This window comes from Platichthys flesus, chromosome 20, assembly GCF_949316205.1.
Source record: "Platichthys flesus chromosome 20, fPlaFle2.1, whole genome shotgun sequence".
Taxonomy (NCBI): Eukaryota; Metazoa; Chordata; class Actinopteri; order Pleuronectiformes; family Pleuronectidae; genus Platichthys; species Platichthys flesus.
In genome coordinates, this window is record NC_084964.1 from 862,474 (window position 1) to 877,930 (window position 15,457).

General features: G+C 41.6%; 1 protein-coding gene across 1 annotated transcript in view; it reads right to left on the reverse strand.

Moving 5' to 3' along the window:
- The window catches only part of rbfox3a (RNA binding fox-1 homolog 3a), a 67,217-nt gene extending 52,125 nt beyond the window's left edge, over positions 1 to 15,092 (reverse strand). The window contains exons 1-2 of the mRNA XM_062378710.1: positions 14,862 to 15,092; positions 13,264 to 13,407 (exon numbers count right to left, since the gene is read on the reverse strand). Coding sequence (XP_062234694.1) covers positions 13,264 to 13,407; positions 14,862 to 15,077 — 360 coding nt within the window. The 5' untranslated portion in view covers positions 15,078 to 15,092. The remainder of the gene's footprint in view (positions 1 to 13,263; positions 13,408 to 14,861) is intronic.
- Positions 15,093 to 15,457: the final 365 nt, after the last annotated feature.

Genomic DNA, 15,457 nt, shown 5'->3' on the forward strand with positions numbered 1-15,457 from the left:
ATTGCGTCATTTAAAATTCAGAGCCAAAATGATGAAAATTGTGTCAATATCCAAATATTTATGGACCTAACTGTATATATTCTCCAAACAGAGTAACCACTCAATGTATTGTATGCTAGAACAGACACTTAACTGCGCCCTTTTTGGAATAAATATTAATCATTCATTCCAATATATCTTCTGCCATTGTAATTTTAGGTCATTAGAAATTTTTTGAAAATCATTTGTTAATTTGTAGATTAAGCTTGTATCCAAACAATTTGATAGAGCAATTATTTGGATAACTGATATATCTGTCAATTATTTTATCACTGATTTATTAGACAAAAGCTACATTTGACCCTTTCCAACAGTTTAAGATGTCTTAATGCAACTGAATTCAAGATACCTTATATTAGGTTTGTGAATTATGACAGAATTAAATTGTTAATATCTGAAACTACAATTCAATATTATTTTAATAAAATTATATCTTATTTATATAATATAATATTTCAACAGATTTTTGTAATGAGAAAAAACACACACAATGATGACAAAAGTAGTTTGAATCTTACTATGTAACACAGATGTTGAAAATTGTAGTTTTGAGTAGTTAAAAGGGAATTAAGGATGACATTTTGACAAGTCAAAATAATGTTAAATATATCTTGTGCAAAATGACCCGCTCCATGTATCCATACCCGCCCCCACTCAGTCACTCACAGCGACACACATGCAATGAAATCAGAGTTCGTTCACGATAAGCAGCTGGTCAATGACTTTGTAGAAGAACAGTGAAATACCAGAGTTTCTCTGGTCACAGCTGCTCAGGGATCAGCGTCGCTGCGTCATGATCACAGCAGAAGCTGCAGTTAGTTTGTACCGAGCTTGAGTTTCTGTCTCGTCCTCCACTCTGCTCTCTCTTATAAACCCACATGACTAGTTATCAGGACCTGATCAGCACATGAAGTAACTTTCGCTCCAGAGTTTATGAGGCTGCATTTAAACATCATGAAAATGACTCGTCAACATGTTGTGCTCAGTACAACACAAGATGTGATGCTCACATTCAGGACTCAGTATTAAAATGAGTGTAGAGACACGCAAACATGATCTGACACCATAGATTCATAACCAAACCCATGACTGTACCCCCTTATTTAGGTTGCCACCTAAATCATCCTATTAAAAAATGAACTATGACTTGAACTACTTCATTTTCATCCGCATGAGCTGAACTTGGAATTCGTTCTTTTTAAGTGTGAACTGGCATAACACTGCTTGTACAGATGGGCTTAGATTCAGATTTCACATTCACATTTAATTGTGACAAAGTTTGGTTGTTGTTTTATTTAAAAAAGAACAGAAAAAAGTTTTATTAAGCCATCCTATATTTGCTAAATAAAGAAAAAAGAAAGAGCAAAGTCTTAGCTGCCCCAATTGTTTACGTCAAGGCTAACTTTGAGTTTGAAAAATCTAAATAACATCATCCTACGAATGCTCAGTGACATTTTATTATTGTGTGTTATGTTTTAGTTTGAAATGATTTGATTTTTCAATCTTAATAACTCTTATAATAATATAATTTGGACTTGCATCAATAAAAAAACAAATATTAAATTTATGTATCCACTTTCTGTCTTTTATCTTTCTGTTTTCACAACAATATAGATTTTTCGGGTATTTAGAAATCTATTTACCTTGTGATTAATCTGATTAAACATTTTCATGGTTTGACAGCCCTAGTTAAAATAGCTGAATGGTTCTGATAGAGAGAGATGTCTGTGTTTCTCACTCACAGCAGACCAGACACACAACTCTTCCAACCGTTTGTTTTTGTGCTTTTAAAACATAAACGGTGTTAAACAATCAGAAATTTACATTGTGTCTTTGTTTCATTGCTTTGTGTTTGGCGCTCCCTCTGTTCATTCAGTATATGTCTCTCAACAACAGTACTCTCTCTTCCTCATTAAGTTGGGGTAGTAACCGATGTTCAAAGTGTGAGAAAATTGTTTGTTAAAACCTTGAAGAAAACTTGAGTACAGCTGATTTCACATGACACAGCAGCAAAAGATCACGGTGAAACTATAGTTGTCACTAAACCAGGAAAAGAAGAATGATGTCGACGACTAATCTCCAATGTATCGTAAACTGTGTTTGCCTCTGCCTTTAAAAAAAACTCCTCCAGTCATGTGAGACAAACAAGGTTAATAATTAGCTGATTACTGGCCCCCACCAAAGGATGCCACAGAAAATGCCATGCAGACCTGACTCCTAAATTATTCGCATAATTTATTCAATTTGTTGTTGTAGGCCTAGTTCTGTCACATCCCTGAGTTAAATTTTTTATGACACTCAGAGTTGTCCATGTTTCGGGTGTCTTCACTTCCAATCCCCCAGTGTTTTCTGTGCCCCTGCAGGTGTGTTTAGACAAACCTGCCCTAATGAGTCGAACCAACCTCTTATTGTCACCCCCTCTCTCTTTAGTATTATTCTATGTGCCCCCCCCTTTAGTTGCCAGTTCGTCTTGTTAGCCTTGAGTACGGTGTGAGCCCGAATCTGCTTCAATGTCTGCGTTTGGGTCTTGCCTCTAACCATTGCGATGTTTTAATAATTGTTCTGAATAATTAATATCTTTTCCATGATGTAACATCTTTTCCTCATTTGGCATTGCGGGTCCTAATAAAATGTACATCTCTTTTCCAACTACTGCTCAGCTTCTAGCCTGCAGCTCTCTGCTTTTGCAAGTGGTAATACAAAATCAGTTACATATGTTCAGAAACCAATTCTGAAGATGAACAAGAGCAAATCGCACACGGCATCCTACAAGGGCATATATCAGAATGTTAATTGGAGACTTTATGCAGTTGCAGACCGCCCATCCAGCCTTTAATCAGCAATAAACTTTTTCCCGTTTGATCAACAAAACATGCATAGTACTTTGGAGGTGCAAAATAAATTTTATTGTGACACAAACAATAATGAGAACAGAAAAGTTGACATCTGTTGGGTGCATAAGTATTCAGCCCCCTGGGTCAATACTTGGTAGAACCCCCTTTCGCTGCAATTACAACTGTAAGTCTTTTGGGGTATGTCTCTACCAGCTTTGCACATCTAGAGATGGAAAGGTTTGTCCATTCTTCTTGGCAAAAAAGATGAAGCTCAGTCAGATTGGATGGAGACCGTCTGTGAACCGCAATCTTCAAGTCTTGCCATAGATTCTCTATTGGATTGAGGTCTGGGGTTTGACTGGGCCATTTTAAGACATTACCATTCTTTAATCCAAACCATTCCTTTGTAGCTCTGGCTGTATGTTTAGGGTCATTGTCCTGCTGGAAGATGAACCTCCGCCTCAGTCTCAAGTCTTTTGCAGACTGCATCAGATTTTCTTCAAGGATTTCCCTGTATTTGGCTCCATCCATCTTTCCCTCTATTCTGACCAGTTTCCCTGTAACTGCTGAAGAGAAGCATCCCCACAGCATGATGCTACCACCATCATGTTTCATTGTTGGGATGGTGTGCTCAGGGTGATGGGCAGTGTTGGGTTTTCGCCACACATAGCGTTTTGCATTGAGGCCAAAAAGTTCAATTTTGGTCTCATCTGACCAGAGCACCTTCTTCCACATGTTTGCTGTGTCTCCCACATGGCTTCTGGCAAACTCCAAACGGGATTTTTTATGGATCCCTTTTAACAATGGCTTTCTTCTTGCCACTCTTCCATAAAGGCCAGATTTGTGGAGTAGACGACTAATAGTTGTCCTGTGGACAGATTCTCCCACCTCAGCTGTGGATCTCTGCAACTCCTCCAGAGTAACCATGGGCCTCCTGGTTGCTTCTCTGATTAATTTTCTCCTTGTCCGACTCTTCAGTTTGGGTGGACGGCCTCCTCTTGGTAGGTTTGCGGTTGTGCCATATTCTTTCCATTTTCTTATGATGGATTTTATGGTGCTCAGAGAGATGTTCAAAGCTCTGGATATTTTTTTATAACCTTACCCTGCTTCATATTTCTCCACAACTTTATCCTTGACCTGTTTGGTGAGCTCCTTGGTCTTCATGATGCTGTTTGTTCAGTAATGATCTCCAACAAACTCTGAGTCCGTCACAGAACAGGTGTATTTATACTGAGATTAAATTGCAGACAGGCGGACCCTATTTACTAATTATGTGACTTGCAAATGTGACTTGTGAAAGCAATTGGTCGCACCAAATCTTTGTTAGGGGTTTCACAGTAAAGGGGGTGAATACATATGCACTCAACACTTTTCCGATTTTTATTTGTAAATAATTGTGAAATCCATGTAATATTTCCCCCCACTTCCAAATGATGCACTATTTTGTGTTGGTCCATTACATAAACTGATGATGAAATAAATTTTAATCTGTGGTTATACCATGACAAAATGTAGAAAAGTCCAAAGGGGGTGAATACTTATGCAAAGCACTGTACATGCTTGCATCAGTAAGGTGACAATCCTGCAGAGATGACATAGGACTTGCAGGAGGTCCATCAACTATTTCTTGCTTGTTCTATCAACAATGCTATTGCTAAACAGTTACGTAGTTACTTGCACAACAATGTTTTGTTTAAAGTTACTCAATAAGGATTTTAAGTCAAGTAGCACCGAAACAGTTCTATTAAAAGTTACCAATAACTCTCTCAGATAATTGACTGCTGGATCTTAGCTCAGCCTTTTACACCATAGATCAAACGATTCTGTAAAAGAAACTTGAACCACATGTAGGGAGAAAATGAACAGCACTAGGCTGGCTTAAGTCAGACTAATCAGATAGAATCCAATTTTTCCAAAAAAATTACTCCTCCATGCACAACAGTTGGTCATGGAGTTCGACAAGACTCGGTCCTTGGACTGGTACTCTTCACTTTGTATGACTCCTTTAGGCAACATCATCAGAAAGCACTAACACACCTCCACTGGCCGTGATGGCTACTTAGGGATTGTGCAGAGAAGCTCTGTCAGGTGGTTCTGCACATCATCAACCTGAGCTTCTGACTGAGAAGGCTCAAGCCCTGTGGAAAACCCCCTGTGTGATCCCTGTACAAAAGACGGTTGTCCCAGGGAACCCCCTGGTGAGACCAACGATGGACCTGCTGCAGTTCGCCTATTAGCCTAGCATCGTGGTGGATGATGTCGTCATCTATCTACAACACAGGTTTCTTTCTCATCTGAAGAAGCCTGGGAGCACTGTGCAGATCATGTTCTTTGATTTCTCCTGTACTTTCAACATCATTCAACCGGCAATTCTGAGGGTCAAACTGGAGCATGCTGGAGTGAACCTCCAACCCACATCCTGGATATCAGACTACCTGACCAACAAACCTCAGTATATGAGGACCAGAGACTCTGTCTGCAGTACGGGTTGCCTGCAGGGAACGGTCTCCGTTCCTCTTAACCCTGTACACTGTATACTTCACCCTACCACTCACCCTCCTATCACCTGTAGAAGTTCTCTGATTTATCTGCGTTTGTCGACCACACCACTGACGAGGACGACGGGGAATACAGACGACTGAAGCAGGACTTTGTGGACTGTTGCCAGCGGAACTGCCTCCAGATCAGTGCGGGGAAAACCAAAGAACTGGTTGTGGATTGATGAATGGGATGAAAGCTACCTTAAACTGTTGTCCACAATAGTTATGTTATTTCCTTAGAACTTGCATATTGCAATCGGACACTGTTTACTGTTTTGGCATTTTGCATTTCACTATCTACTTCACTTTTTATATCTTTTATCTTTCATATAATTTTATTCAGAAATGTTTGTCAAAATAATTGCTACTTTGTATAAATATTGGAAAAAAGTGAGTAAATAAGAAGTAAACAGTGAGTAAATATATACTGGTTTTCTATTTTTTTATTGCTTTTCCTATGTATGTTGTGTTTATTGCGTTTTTATGTTTCTATGTTCATTGTATGCACCAATAACCAGAGCAAATTCCTATTGAATATTGAATGACAAATGTGATCCATTGCTTTCTATGGTGAATCATTCAAGAATAGGCGCAACTTTATAAAAAAGAATATCACGGTTATTGTAAAAACGGAGGTTGTAGAAAGACACATTGGTTGGTGGCCACAGCAGTGTTCATCTGTTCATCTGAAGCACTCCGAGTTAAGTTAAATAATTCTGTGGTTTTTACCCAGTCTGAATTTACTCACGTATAAGACGACACTGTTTGTGTGTCAGTGCAAATCGGTGTGTGTCAGCGCGACAGAAAGAGAGCAAGCAGAGTCAGGATGAGCTGAATTATGAAAGAATGAGCGCAGCTATGAAGAAATATTTTTCTCATTTAAGAAAGGCTTCAATAATTATGTGGTAATCATCGTGAAATTGCGGCAGTCATTCAAAATAATCTTATTTAAACTGGGTCAGAGACGTCAGCTAGGTCTTCTTGTGTCTTTTTTTTATGACAAATGACAGCTACCAAAGGTTCTCTTGTTAAATATTAGTAAGTTCTACACATTCAACTGTCTTTATCAACAACAAAAAAGCTGCTACCATGGGGGTAACACAACAATGGCAAAGCTCATATTTTCTACCTTCCCACTCACTGTATAATGGCTCTAGTGCCGCACCGATATGTTGGTATAAAATATCGGTTTTTCGATTATTAATTACCCATTGCCTCCCTAGATGCAGAGCTGGTTAGTGTGGAGCCTTGTGCAATAACTGGGGTGGCAAATTAGAGTATTGCCAGTATAGTAACAGAAGACAAAATTCCCTTGTTGTAAACACAGGGTTACCTGGAATGCTGGAAGCCTCCAGAGTTGTTTAGGCAGGAGTATGTTTCATGAATACCCCATTAGCACAAACTCCAACCAATGATACCCACCCCAAACACATGCATGAACACTGCTGTAAAGTGTTTGGATATGAAAGTGATAGATTGAGTGTCTAATGACTCATCTGGACCCCTACCACTGGGAATGTGACTGTAAGGACCTTAATGCGGCAGACTCACTAAGTGCTTGCTAATTCATTAAACAGCAGGGACTCAGAGGACAGTAACAGTCCCTAATATCAGCTTATGAAGTTTCACTCTGTGTGGCACTCAACTAACATGAGTTCTAAGAGTGTTCTCCAGCACTGGCAAAAATTTGGATTTGGTTCATGTCATGCGAAGCAAACCCTATGAACACAGGTTCCATTTGTCAGAGATAACTTTGGTTTGTTTTTGCCTTTCATAAATTCCTCAGACAAAGACTCACATGTTGTTAGAATGTCAGTGCTTTCATACAGTTTGGAGGAAGGTATAAATTCAAATAACCGTTGATATCTAGTAAAATGAGCAGAGTGCATTTTCAGTCCCAGGGAATTATTTGAGGTGGAGAAATAGATTACAGATTTCAGCCACATGTTGCAAATGTGAGTACTGAATCAGTAAAGTGGTGCTGTGAATACCAATTATCCTTCAACCCCGTAAAATCCTCTTCGTTTGCCGAGTAATTTCCCTACCAATGTGTTTTTTTAAATTCAAATCAGCTTGGGTAATGAACCTAGTTTATTTCTTCCTGAAGCAGTATTTTTTCTTCCTTGTATTTCTCTGTTGCTGATGTACCCAACAATCTGGCTTTAATCCTGTGTCCTGAGCTTGATTTCCAGAGGTGTTTGACAGAGTATTACAGTATTTTATTGCGTAATTGAAAGAGGCAGACCTCCAGCTTGTGGCTGCATCATCTTTGATTGAACTTGTTTATATGGCTTTGTTTACTGCTCTCATATTGGTTTTCTATCATACTTTTGGTTGAAATGATACAGAATCCCATTTGCTGTAATGCCTTTGCTATTGTGTTTGTTTGCATTGTGGTGCAGAGCGATATTAGGAAATTGAGCCAGTTGCTCACAAATCCCATTTTAAATGAATTGAGGGAAATGCCACTGGAGCCCAATTTGGCAAAGGCAGACCTCAGATGGAACCTCAACTGTAATGCTCCCGCCCTACCCACAACCATTAAAAAAAGGGAGGAAAGAGAAAGTAGGGATGGCTCTTTGAAGGGATCCACATCTCACACTGTGCGGCAGTGGAACAGCCTGTCTTTACGGTCTAAACAATATTGTTGTTAACTACAATGATCATAAGTACTTTTTGTTGACCTTGCTTTCCAGTTGTTTCACAGAAATCCAGTTCACATGTCTGGATAATTCATGAATTGGGTTGTTATGGGATGGAGAACACAGTCCTGCTATAATGAACTCAGCCCTGGGGTTCTCCGGGGCATTATTTCAACTAATGCATGGGTATGGTATGTTTTCACTAACTGTATGTGGGCAGTTGAGGCTTTGTCAAGATATTTGTTGTTTAGTTGGTTAGTCTCAGCAGTGCTAAATAGCACACTGGACGCACAATACTCTTACTGTCCCTGTGTGAAAGACTGTTTTGAACATGTGTGTGTGCGTGTGTGTGAGCGAAGTAGTGGTAGTGTAGAGGTTAAGGACCTGTTTGGCCTGCAACAAAGTTGTGGGTTCAATGCCCTATTTCATTACCCTTGTTATATAATTGACCTAATAAATTACTTTGGATGAAGGCGTCTACTAAATTAATAAATGTAAATATCTGTGAGAGATGGACAGAATAACACTGAGAAAACTATATCAGCCATTCGCTAAACTAAATATTTCTGTTGCATAGGTGCAGCAATGCAAAACAAGGTCCCCATGCAGCTTGGATGCCTACAAGGAATTTGTGTGCAGGACACTCTTCCTAGCTAGATGCTGCAAAGGAGCACTTTGGGTTGCAGGATGTCACAGGTAAATTGGCACTTGGCATCACATTCATAGTTGAGAACAAGCATTTATCACATAAATACATGTATCTATTTTACATTACATTACATTACATTTCATTTAGCTGACGCTTTTATCCAAAGCGACTTACAATAAGTGCATTCAAACCCGAGGGTACATACCAAGGACGACAAGAATCAAGAAAATACAATTTCTTCAAATAAGGCAAAACTACAAAGTGCTATAAGTAAGTGCCATTTAAGTGCTAGTAAAGTGTTAGTTTCAAAAAGTTGTTAGTGTTTTTTTGTTTGTTTTTTTTTTTTTTTTTTTTATTTATTCAAGGTAAAGTCGGAAGAGGTATGTTTTTAGTTTTCGGCGGAAGATGTGTAGACTTTCTGATGTCCGGATGTCAATGGGGAGCTCATTCCACCATTTAGGAGCCAGGACGGAAAACAGTCGTGTTTTTGATGATTGTTTAGCTCGCAGTGAGGGAGCAACGAGCTGTTTGGCCGAAGCAGAGCGGAGTGAACGGGGTGGGGTGTAGCGTTTGACCATGTCCTGGATGTAGACTGGACCGGATCCGTTCACAGCATGGTACGCAAGTACTAGTGTTTTGAACCGGATGCGAGCAGCCACTGGTAACCAGTGAAGGGAGCGGAGGAGAGGAGTAGTGTGAGTGAATTTAGGTTGGTTAAAAACCAGTCGAGCTGCTGCATTCTGGATGAGCTGCAAAGGTCGGATGGCAGTAGCAGGTAGACCTGCCAGGAGCGAGTTACAGTAATCTAGACGTGAGATGATCAAAGCCTGGACCAGAACCTGCACCGCCTTCTGAGTGAGAAGGGGGCGTATTCTCCTGATGTTGTACAGCATGAATCTACAGGACCGTGTTGTTGCAGAAATGTTGGCAGTAAGGGAGAGTTGGCTGTCGAGTGTTACGCCCAGGTTCCTAGCCGTCGGAGTGGGGGTTAACACAGAGTTGTCAAAGTTAATAGTCAGGTCGTGGATGGGAGAGTTTTTCCCCTGGAAGGAAAAGAAGTTCAGTTTTGTCAAGGTTAATCTTCAGGTGGTGTTGAGACATCCACTGAGAGATGTCGGTCAGACAGGCAGTGATTAGTGCTGCTACCTGTGTTTCTGATCGGGGAAAAGACAGGATTAGTTGGGTGTCATCAGCATAGCTATGGTAGGAAAAGCCATGTGAGTGAATGACAGAGCCGAGGGAGTTGGTGTACAAGGAGAAGAGGAGAGGACCTAGGACAGAACCTTGAGGGACCCCAGTAGTGAGGGAACAAGGTTCAGACACAGACCCTCTCCAAGTTACCCTATAAGTGCGTTCATTGAGGTAGGAAGAGAGCAGGGAGAGAGCAGAGCCTGAGACACCGAGGTCCTGAAGGGAGGAAATAAGGATCTGGTGGTTCACTGTGTCGAATGCAGCAGAGAGGTCTAGAAGGATGAGGACAGAGGAGAGAGAGGCTGCTCTAGCAGTGTGAAGCTGCTGAGAGACAGCAAGGAGGGCAGTCTCAGTTGAGTGACCTGCCTTGAAACCAGACTGGTGAGGGTCAAGAAGATTATTGTGGTTAAGATAGGAGGAAAGTTGATTAAAGATAGCACGCTCAAGAATTTTGGAAACAAAGTGAAGGAGAGAGACAGGTCTGTAGTTATTTACTTCAGACGGGTCCAGGGTGGGTTTCTTCAGGAGAGGATTTACTCTTGCCTCCTTCAGAGAAATTATTTGTTACTACTGTTATAGTTAATTGCTAAAATTGTAATTCACTCCGATAAAAGTTAGTACCCAATATTATTGGACTTAAATCTGCATTTACACTACCGGTGGTGAGAAGTTAAACATTTTATTCTGTGAGCTAACAGAAATTCCAGATTGGTTTGTCCAAGTGGATGTCAACGACGGATTGCCACAACTGAAGACGAGGGGGCTGCATGAGAAGGCTGGACAGTTTGTGGACACTTTTGTCATGATGACAGGCGTCACAGAAGCTGCAAGTCAAAGGCAGCCTTCGACACAGCAAAGGCAGAGGCAGCAGTTTCCTTGTCGTGCGGACGGGTGTGGCAATGTGTATATATAGGTCAAGGCAAGGGAAGCACATGAGCAAAAGAGGGACAATCTTGTGGCTCCATTAAACTCTTCTCCAGAACATGCAGGTCCAGCAAACCAAGATCACCAAAAACAACACCCAGAAGCTAGACTTAGCTTTGGCTTCTTCCTGCTAAACATGCAGGACGCAGTAAGAGAAGGCGATGGTGAGAAGCTAATGAGACCTTATAAAGTTGCCCTGCTTTTTCTATAAAGCGTATGGACACAGCCATTATGCCTACAACACCTTCCTACTAACACTGTAGGTTAACGTCACACTGTCCCCACGCATGGCACACAGTGTGATATGGACAAGGTTTTGGAATGGTAAAGGGGAAAAATATTCCTCTTGACCTCAATCCGGTAATTGAGTGTGTGCTAATTACCGGGTCATCACACTTCTCAGCCTCCCTGGTAAAGTCTACTCCAAGGTGCTGGAAAGGAGGGTTCGGCCGATCGTCGAACCTCAGATTGAAGAGGAACAATGCGGTTTTCGCCCCGGACGTGGAACTACGGATCAGCTCTTCACTCTCGCAAGGATCCTGGAGGGGGCCTGGGAGTATGCCCATCCGGTCTACATGTGTTTTGTGGATCTGGAGAAGGCGTATGACCGGGTCCCCCGGGAGAAACTGTGGGAGGTGCTGCGGGAGTATGGGGTAAGGGGGTCTATCCTCAGGGCCATCCAATCCCTGTACTCCCAAAGCGAGAGCTGTGTTTGCGTCCTCGGCAGCCAGTCAGTTTCGTTCTCAGTGGATGCTGGTCTCCGCCAGGGCTGCGCCTTGTCACCAATCCTGTTTGTGATATACATGGACAGGATATCGAGGCGTAGTCGTGGTGGGGAGGGGTTGCAGTTCGGTGGTCTGAGGATCTCGTCACTGCTTTTTGCAGATGACGTGGTCCTCATTGGATCATCGGCCTGTGACCTTCAGCACTCACTGGATCGGCTGGCGGCCGAGTGTGAAGCGGCTGGGATGAGGATCAGCACCGCTAAATCTGAGGCCATGACTCTTAGCAGGAAACCGATGGATTGCTTACTCCGGGTAGGAAATGAGTCCTTAGCCCAAGTGAAGGAGTTCAAGTACCTTGGGGTCTTGTTCGCGAATGAGGGTACTATGGAGCGTGAGATTGGCCGGAGAATCGGAGCAGCGGGAGCGGTATTGCGTTTGCTTTACCGCACCGTTGTAACGAAAAGAGAGCTGAGCCGCAAGGCAAAGCTCTCGATCTACCAGTCGATCTTCGTTCCTATCCTCACCTATGGTCATGAGGGCTGGGTGATGACCGAAAGGACGAGATCACGGGTACAAGCGGCCGAGATGAGTTTTCTCAGAAGGGTGGCTGGCGTCTCCCTTAGGGATAGGGTGAGAAGCTCAGCCATCCGTGAGGAACTCGGATTAGAGCCGCTGCTCCTTTACTTAGAAAGGAGTCAGACTTTACTTTTAAATAAAGTCAACCCTGACAATTTGATTGGTCTGTACAGCTTCATTTCGGGCATAGTTTCTACCCAACGGAGCAATGCCAGACCGAACTTCCCAACCTCAAATGTTGTGGGCGGGGCTAAATTCATCTGGCATAGACGACATTGCCTTTGCTTCCAATGAAATGGTCAGGAACTTGGGAGTGATCATCGATCCTGATTTGTCCTTTAATTCTCACTTAAAACAAATTTCTAGGACCGCCTTCTTCCAATTGCGTAAAATCTGACATTTCCTTTCTCAAAAAGATGCAGAAAAACTAGTCCACAAGATTGTGGTGGTTTAACTGAATGCTTTTAGTTTGAAATTATCAATTCCTGCTATTGAATATTGGCACACTAATACAAATCAACCTGCAACCAATGAAATAATGAAGATAAAATCTTGACCTTTACTTGAGGAATCTCATTAATTGTGTTGCTATTGACCCTTCCCCTTTCCCACATTAGAAGCTCTGAAGAGCAAAGGCCTGCAGGAACAGATGTTCCTCTCAACTAAAGGGATTTTGGATGGTGGTATCAGAGAGGAGAAACGCCCGGGCCACACTGAATGCGTGAGCACCACGTGTGCATTGCAAAAACTTCTTAGGAGGTCAAAGTAGCCACACTGCCCATGTGAGCCAGGGGAGATGATGTTGCACCTTGTTATGCTCATTAGACATGAATATGGGCTATACAAACAAAAAATCTATTGACTGATTTATATATTTGCAACACTTCCTATTCCTGTTTCAAAGTAAAAGCATTTTAGCATTTGGAAGGGGGGGAATTCCAAAGAAAGACACAGTGGCAAGGCACAGCACTGAAAGGTATGGTTCACAAAAAAAGTGAAATTCACTCATTCATTATTCACCACTATGCCAGTGGAGGGGTGGGTGAAGTGTTTGAGTTATATGTATAGTTATGTGTGGTGTCTAAAAACACGGTCAGTCAGTCATTACCCCAAAACATTTGTATCTGTTTTTTTTTATCTCACCCCAAACATTTGCCGGAGGTCAGGATCTCGGAAACGGAAAGGAATGTTGGAGACATGTAATCTCTTAGGCTGCTGCTTCATAGATGAATCATTGGGTTGCAGGTGGAGCGGCTGGGAGCCCTCTGTCTGTACAGCCTCCTCTGCCTGCAGGAAAACACACAGCATGTCACAGATTAGCTCCTATTGTATACAAATGTCCTGAGAGGGCTGAAAAAGTCTCAGGTCAAGGTTGTTTATTTTGTAGTTTCACATCGAAAACTAGACAGAGCCAGATCTCCCATGGCACTAATAAATGGTAACTGGTCTGAACTCGGGGAGACTAGGATTGAACTGCTGACCTTCAGGTTATTAGGAGACTAAAAGTAAAGTAAAGATGTATACACCAAAGCATTCATTATAATACGCCTTGTGGAGCAAGAGTGTGATTGAAATGCAGAGGAGCAAAGTGATGGGTTTTAGCATGACTGAAATCACTCAGGACATATAGATCACCTTTTTGAGTACAATCTGTCAATAATTGGACAATGCCAGCCCTGCTGTTATAAAAGCAGCTTTCATGAAACTGTGGCTCCAAAATGTACAGACAGTCAGACAGAAAAACAGTACTTTCTTTAATGGCAGCTTCATGTAGCCACTAAGAGAACATTGTACTATCTTAAAGTGTTGTTTGAGGCTACATTTTCTAAAATCATGTTTGTGTTTTGGTTGGTGGTCATCTCCACATTATATGTAAAACAAATTTCAAGTTTCATTCAAATCACAGATTATGGATTGGAGCAGTAATTATAATCATCATAAAACATCATTGTTTCAAAGATGAAGATTTTGAATGACACTCATCTTAACATGCTTCCAATAATGAAATGAGTAGATTTAGAAATTGATTGAATGTTTACAGTTAAGACTTTGTACCCCTAATGTGCAGATAAAAGACAATCAGTCAAGCCCCTTGTTGTTTAATATTCATTGATGCCAACCTTTTTTAACCCTTGAACACTAACGTACAATTAGTTACACCATCAATAACGTGGGGTACTTTTATTAACATGGGGTACTAAAAAAGGTTATCATGGGGGACCCTATAAAAATTGTGAAAAATTTGGGAGTCGTTAAAAAAAAATATTTAGCTGGGAAGTTGTTTCTCGGTCCAGCCGTTCCTGGGACATGTCCCAGGAACGGCTGGAGGCACAGTTTTCTGCATAATTTACAACTTATATTATATCCATCAAATATTTGACCCTCTATCACTAACGTCTGGTAAAAATCACCCGAACACGTGTCTATCGAAAAAAACATGGATGGGAGCAGGGAAACTAGCCTACATTCTATGACGTCAGTGAGCAGACTGAAGCTACCCAAGGACCCACGTCACTCAGACAGCAGCAACAAAATGAAAATCCCATGACCACACTCGCTTGGGTAAAAAACACCCGACGTTAGTGTTCTAGGGTTAATAAAAAAATACAGCAGAACACAGTATATTCTGCATGGTTAATGAAGAAGACGTTCGTCATTCCATGTTGTGTTGAATTGCATGACATTTTAAAAGGGAACCTAATTCACAGTTAATTTAGTGTGTCTGGAAACTGAAGACTCACCGTTACTGTGTTGGATGTTAGTGAAGGGTTGTTGCTTTCATTTCCTTGCTGTTCGCTTTGTGAGTGTGTCGCTGTGTACAGTGTTGGGGCGTGCTCGGCAACCGTCCTTGGTCCTGTGTAGTCGGCCGGGGGATGGGTATGGGCTGTGGTGTAGTCAGCAGGGATGCCATTTTGTGGTGGAGAAGGGTACTGGGTTGGTGGAAAAGGTTGAGCCATGGCTTCAGGGAGAGCTGGGGCCTCTTGGTTACCCTGCAGATAGGACAAAAGGAAGGAAAAATCAATACCAACAGATACAAAAAGGGGTTGTTTATTGTGACTGCTTTACTTGTCGGAATCATGGTCTAGCTTGTCAAATTAATCTGATGTATTAGTACATTGACAGATAAGACAATAGCCAGTTTTTTTTGTTGCACAAAATGGTTGATCTTTGTTGGTAATAGCATACCTCTTGGGTAACAGATGTACAGATCTAAATACATACAGGCGTAAGATACTGAACCCCAAATTGGCCCTTCTAATAGAGAGTGCTGCACAGTTTGTGTGAAAGGGTGAATGTAAAACTGTAGTGTAAAGCACTTTGAGTGGTCATCAGGACT